We start from the raw sequence: 6,443 nt of genomic DNA, 5'->3' as shown, positions 1-6,443 counted from the left end.
CAGGAGCAAACTTGATAAAACTCACCGTGCAGGCCGAATCGCTGCGTGATATTTGGCATTAACAAAATTTGCAAGAATTTCACCTCAGGTCGCTCCATTTTAGTGTAATAATTGCAAAATCTCCATCGTGCGGGAGGGTGAACTGTGAACAGTGAACACCCCCCTCCCACACCCTCCCCCCGCTCGGTCGCTTTGCTCCCTCGCCTGGTCGCTTCGCGCCCGAGCAGGGGCGTGTACAGGGGGGGGAGGGGTCCAGGGAGGCTCATATAGGGTCTATGTCCCCCAGGGTACTGCCGGAACGTACCCTGGTCACTTTTTGATATGGTTAGGGTTAGGATTAGGGTTAGGGTTAGGGTTCGGGTTAGGGAGTAGGCGTAGGCGACTCCCTAGACTCGTTAGTGGAGTAGGCGAGGTACGGTCCGGCATATAATATAGTATACCAAGGTACGTTCCGGTATACCGGACCGTACCCAGGGTACGTTCCGGCAGTACCCCGAGGGACATAGACCCTATCAGCTCCAGGGAGTCCGGACCCCCCCTTGCTCGCGCAGAAAACGCATCTGAGGGGGTCTAATTTTAAAATTTTTTATCCCCAGACCCCCCCTTCGCGTGCTCGCAACTTTGGGTTACGGTTATAGACTCACCCCTGGTACAAATCCTGTACACGCCCCTGCCGAGCAAATTGCCAACATTGAAAAACGAACCCCCCCCCCCACAATATAAAGCTGGCTATACGAGCCTGTATATGTGATATAACTTATACTAATACGATTAAAATGATAGTAAAAATCATTAAAGATCTTTTTATGTACAACTCCTTGCTTTGAAATTGACACATGTTCACCTGCCCACATGTACTCGTAATTAATAATATTATTAATAATAAAAAAACGGTTCATTTCTTACCATAACCTTTAATCTTTATTTGTTACAGAATATAAATTGGCAGGTTTTACAGAGTTAAAGTCAGCCTCAACCGTAAATACACACGCCACGACTTCATGACAGAAACGTTTCACAACTGTAGATTAGCCTCCATCATAAACATGAGATAAGAGAAATAAAGGCAAAAAGGCCTCGTCTACACGACGACTACTACTCGATACTACGGCTATGTACCCGTTTGGCATTTTCAAGCAAGCACCATACACGATCATCACAATGTAATTTCAATACCCTGCAAATTTAATGTCTATTTAAAATACAATTTAAAATTTAATACAGGTGTATAGTTATTAAAAACTAAAAAATACAGCTCCTCTGCTTAAAATGTTCACAATGAGAATGAGCATGAACAGAGTGATACACCAAAATATAAATATAATGTTATAAATGTGTGGAAATGTTAAAAAGTTGCAATCTAAAAGCAATAAATTTTGGACATCTTTATCATAGAATATCAGGATTTTTGGTCGCGTGCGTTCATGGTTGGTGTCCGGCCACGCTGTTTAGGGGGGGGGGCGGGTGTTCGGGGACGTCCAGGCGTGAAATTCTTGTTGAACAGTAACGACCTCATGCGAGCAATTTCCTGGCAGCTACTGAGGCAGCACTATTAAACAATCTTCACCAGTAATAACCATCACTGTGAGTTTGCAGTATTTGTTAGCCTTGGGGACAGCCAAAGACAAAATACTACTGTACAAATCTGTGCTACTTACCAGTGTCGCTCACTGGGGTACGCAGGTGCTAGACTTAATTACGCTCAGCTAAAATACCTAAATATGGGGGGGGGGGCGACAGCGGCCCGTCGCTACCGACGCGCCTGTTGACAACTACAGCACGGAATCATCTCCGCCTGAAATTTTGATAAAACGTATATTTTACGCTGAGAACCGGTAAAACTGCAAAAAAAGAAGAGAAAAAACAACCATATTTGAACCAAAAACTGCATGTATTTTCACCCGCCTTGTACAAAATCTGGAATATAACTTCGGTGGGTCTCAGCACCTCACCATTCGCGAACAAATGGAGATAAAATTGAATTTTCGCCATTTCAATTCCCCGTGAAAATTCAGGGCATCGCCAACTCTCAATAGGTCTATTCTAATTTTGAATAAAAGCAAAGATTTAACCTTTCGTGAGCAGTGATAGACGACGTGATTTGGGGATTTTGAAAAAAAAATCGTATATGGGCGTATGTGTCCAAAATTAACCGATCCGAGTTTCAGTAAAAATATATGTCATCTTGGAACGAGTTACAGCCATTTTACGCAGTAGATGTATGTCACGTTCCATTTCTGTAATAATACATTAGAAGAGTATGAATAGCGATGACAGATTCGCGTAGATAAATATCCAGTATTCATTGTCCTGTAAAATATTAAAAAAAAATTCCGATTTTGCCTCCTGAAGTAGGGGGATGAAAGCCACCCCACCTCAATAAGTGTGGGGGGAAATACCCATACACCCGCTATCTACGCCCCTGTCAGATGAACTCAAATTTGACTTCTGATATGCATAAAAATATTCATAATCTTTGTTAGCAGAACTCTACAGGTGCCCGCGACCGATTTTTTTTTGTTACGCGCTCGACAGTGGCCAATGCCGGTTTTCGAGGAGGGTGGTAAGAAAACAGGCGGGGCTATGCGGTCCTCCCCAGAAATTTTGAATCCCCTATTTTCCTCCTGAAAGTAGAGGGGATGATTGTACACGCCATCCCCCCATGTCAATAAGTGGGGGGGAAGCACCCCCCCCCAGCCGGCCCGCTATCTACGCCCCTGCAGTTACAAGCCAAAATGGTGCAACATAGAAGACATTTATATAAGCAGATCTACACAACTTGTTCGCAATTGAATGTTTTGACCAAGTTCAGAGCTAGGATGAACAATCAGTGCATGTCACGTACGTGGAGCTTAGATGAATTAATTGATTATTTGGATCGGGTATTCTCGGTACGACCAAAGACCCTATATGCTATCTACTGTATTATTATAATAATATAGTATAATACTATCGTATATAGGGTCTTTGGTATGACATGCTGAGTGCGAGTCACACATGCGAGCTGCAGCAGGGGCGTAGCTACGGGGGGGCCTGGTGGGTGCCCCCCACAAATTTTCTGTGCCCCCCCATGTGACCCCCTCACTGAAAATTCATGCTTGATAAAAGAAAATTGAATTAAAAACAATGCCGTTAGAACAGTATAATACAAAGAAAAGTTATATATTGTGCCCACCACGAAAATGTAAGGCCACCCCAGTGCCCCCCCCCCGCGGAAAAAATCTTAGCTACGCCAGAGCTGCAGCTAGAGGTGTCATTGCCAACATTCCGATGGCTAGACTCTGACATAACCTTCTCTTCTGGCTCTTCTGTTCTTACGCTGAATGAAGAACATGACGACAATAAGCGTGATGAGCGCTACGATCGAACCGCCGATGATTATCGGAAACAGCTGACTCTCGTTCTTGTCCGCCGCGCATCGCTGCGACGCGGCTGCGAAGCTTGCGGTGTCGGCGTTGCTGAAGGCTTGCGCGCGGAGGCTGCGTGTGATGATGTACACTTCTCCTGTCAGCTTCATCCGCTGCTCCGCATCGCAGCGATACGACGTCCCGCTCTTCGCTTCGTACTCGTGCAGATCGTCATTCTCTACGATGACCTGCGGACGAAATATACACGAGTTATTTCTACGTCCGTCGAGGTATACGTGTGTTCGTACACGTATGTCCGCTCACAAGCTGTATATCGATGGATGTAAATAATCGTCAAAACATAGGTTTCGATAACACGATGCATATTTAATTGCAGTTTAAACATAAACATGTGTAAATAGACGTATGTCAAAATTACGATAATAGACAATGTACTATATAGTTTACACGTCCAAATTACAACACTATATGTATGTATATATATATATATATATATATATATATATGTGTGTGTGTGTGCGTGCATGCATGTGCGTGCGTGTACTATAAACCATAGTTTACGTTGTTGCCGACTATAGAGTCGTCAGCAGCGAGGAACAGCTCCTCAGTGACGATGTACCGCAGAGATGCATCGCTGAGAGCTGCCGACGCATTCCGACGATCAGAAGAGGCGTCTGGAGGTCGGCTGAAGGTCAGGTCCAGCTGCCAGCCGTCGAAGAATCTGACGCTGATGTCGTTTGCGTCGTCACCGCAGACGCCGCTGTAGTCGGTCGTGTTTGCCGGAAGCTTGATCAGCGCTCTAGCGACGACACTGTCCGTGACCTTGTACGGGATGTCAAATAAAATTTCGGCTTGCAGCAAGAGGCAGTACCGCGTGTAAGTGCCATTGTATTGTTCCACCGTAAACATATTCGTACAGCATGGCGACTCACGCGCGTCAATGTTCCCCGTTTGATCGTCTATCGCAGCAACACTGTCCACCCGACTGAGCAACGCCGAAACAACAATAAAACTCACGAGAATGACAATCTGCATTTTCACCATCTTTGCTGCTTTAGGTTGCTCCTACTGCTAGCAGCGTCTGGGGTAATATTGCTTTTGGCCTTTGTTTTAGCTGTCGTTTTTCTGGGACGATCATTTTGTAAACAAACTCGTTAACGGAGCCGGTTTTCCAGGCACAGAAAATCGATAAATATAGCCGACCTTTGGGGTACGTCTAAATATTTTATATCCTTTTAATCAGGTCTATATTTTATGTTTAACATTTCTGAAATAATTATTGTAGGAGTTCTGTTTAAAAGATAGTAAAAGATTAAGAGCCAAATGTAATATTACTCGCAAATGAAGAAAGGGTATTTCGCATGATTGAACATAGATGGCAGTGTAGGTTCATTTATTAAGATATTTATTGATTTATTGATTTAAAGACGGGATATTGGGAGAATTATACGTAAACATGACAAAATGCTCTTGCAAGCTGCTTAATTTTCTTTTTCTCTCTCTCTCGCTCTCTCTCTCTCTCTCTCTATTATCTCTCTCTTCTCTCTCACGCTCCACCCCTCTCGCACTCTCTCCACTCCCCCGAGCGCAAACTAGGGCTTCATTTTTTTCAGACGTTATGTTTACTGTTGAAACGAGGAATCACTTCTGACGATGAAAACTAGTGGTCAAAGGCCGCTAGGTAGGAAAAGATCACAAGACCGGACATGAAGTTTGAGCATGTCCGGATCTTACCAGGAGCAACAGCTTGATAAAACTCACGTGCAGCCGAATCGCTGCGTGATATTTGCATTAACAGTCATCATACATAGATGATCGATCTATGGCAACATATAATATAGATGCAGGCCCGTAGCCAGGGGGGGTTCGGGGTTGCGAACGAAGCGCCTGCTGCCCCGCAAGCATAAAAATTTGCAGAGTAGAATATTGCACCTCAAGGTCGCTCCATTTTAGTGTAATAATTGCAAATCTCCATCGTGCGGGAGGGGTGAACTGTGAACAGTGAACAGGCCCGCCTGTCGCCACACCCGTCTCCCTCGCTGGATCGCTTTTGCTACCCCGTGGCGTCTGGTCGCTTCGCGCCCGCTGAGCAGGGGGCGTGATACAGGGGGGGGGGGAGGGTCCAGGGAGGTCCGTCATATTGAGGCGTCTATGTCCCCCAGGGTAACTGGCGGAACGTACCCTGGTCACTTTTTTGGATATGGTTAGGGTTTAGGATTCAGGGTTAGGGTTAGGGTTCGGTTTAGGGAGTAGGCGTAGCGACTGCGCGGCTAGACTCGTTTAGTGGAGTTAGGCGGAGGTACGGTCGGCGCGCTATAGTGATAGTAATACAAGGTTAGCGTTGCCGGTATCCGGACCGTACGCTTCTAGGGTACGTTCCGGCATGTACCGGGCCGAGGGACGGAGTAGACTCCTATCAGCTCCAGGGCAGGTCCGGACGCCCGCCTTGCTCGCGCAGAAAACGCATCTGAGGGGTGCTAATTTTAAAATTTTTTGATCCCCAGACCCCCTTCGGCGTGCTCGCAAGCTTTGGGTACCAGGTTATAGACTCACCGCCCTGGTAGCAAATCCTGTACGACGCCCCGGCAGAGCTAATTGGGCAACATTGAAAAACGAACCCCCTCCCCCCCCAATAATAAGGCTGGCTATACGAGCCTGTATAGTGTGATTATAACTTAATACTAATACGGATTAAGAATGATAGTATAAATCAATTAAAGATGCTTTTTATGTACAACTCCTTGCTTTGAAATTGACAGCATGTTACCTGGCCGCACCATGTAGCTCGTAATTAATAATATTATTAATAATAAAAAAACGGTTTAATTTCTAGGCCATAACCTTAATCTTTATTTTTGTTAGCAGGAATAGGGTAAGATTGGCTAGGGTTTTACAGAGAGTTACAAGTCAGCCTCACCGTAAAATTAACACACACGCACAAAGACTTCATAGACAACGAAAACGTTTCCAGCCTAACTGTAGATTACCTCCTATCATAAACATGAGGATAAGAGAAATAAAGGCAAAAAGGCTCGTCTACACGACGCGACTACTAGCTCGATACTACGGCTATGT

The 6,443-nt window shown here is 45.2% G+C and overlaps 1 protein-coding gene across 1 annotated transcript; it reads right to left on the bottom strand.

The window, feature by feature from the left end:
- Positions 1 to 3,136: 3,136 nt before the first annotated feature.
- LOC106816272 (lysosome-associated membrane glycoprotein 1-like) lies at positions 3,137 to 4,923 on the bottom strand. Its single transcript, XM_014820855.1, has 2 exons — positions 3,930 to 4,923; positions 3,137 to 3,595 (listed from the first exon to the last, which is right to left on the bottom strand). The coding sequence occupies exons 1-2, from the start codon at positions 4,410 to 4,412 to the stop codon at positions 3,275 to 3,277; spliced, it is 804 nt and encodes a 267-aa protein (XP_014676341.1). The 5' UTR covers positions 4,413 to 4,923; the 3' UTR covers positions 3,137 to 3,274.
- Between the last annotated feature and the right edge of the window lie 1,520 nt (positions 4,924 to 6,443).

Source organism: Priapulus caudatus, unplaced genomic scaffold (genome assembly GCF_000485595.1).
Source record: "Priapulus caudatus unplaced genomic scaffold, Priapulus_caudatus-5.0.1 Scaffold1334, whole genome shotgun sequence".
In the NCBI taxonomy this organism is placed as follows: domain Eukaryota; kingdom Metazoa; phylum Priapulida; class Priapulimorpha; order Priapulimorphida; family Priapulidae; genus Priapulus; species Priapulus caudatus.
Note: the sequence above shows the minus strand (reverse complement) of the source record. Positions and strands in the feature narration are given on the sequence as shown.

Excerpts from the sequence above, each read along its gene's own strand:
- LOC106816272 (XM_014820855.1), bottom strand. The coding sequence starts at position 4,412 with ATGGTGAAAATGCAGATTGTCATTCTCGTGAGTTTTATTGTTGTTTCG. Across the intron at positions 3,596-3,929 it reads ACTCTATAGTCGGCAACAAC|GTCATCGTAGAGAATGACGA; the intron begins GTAAACTATGGT and ends TTTCGTCCGCAG.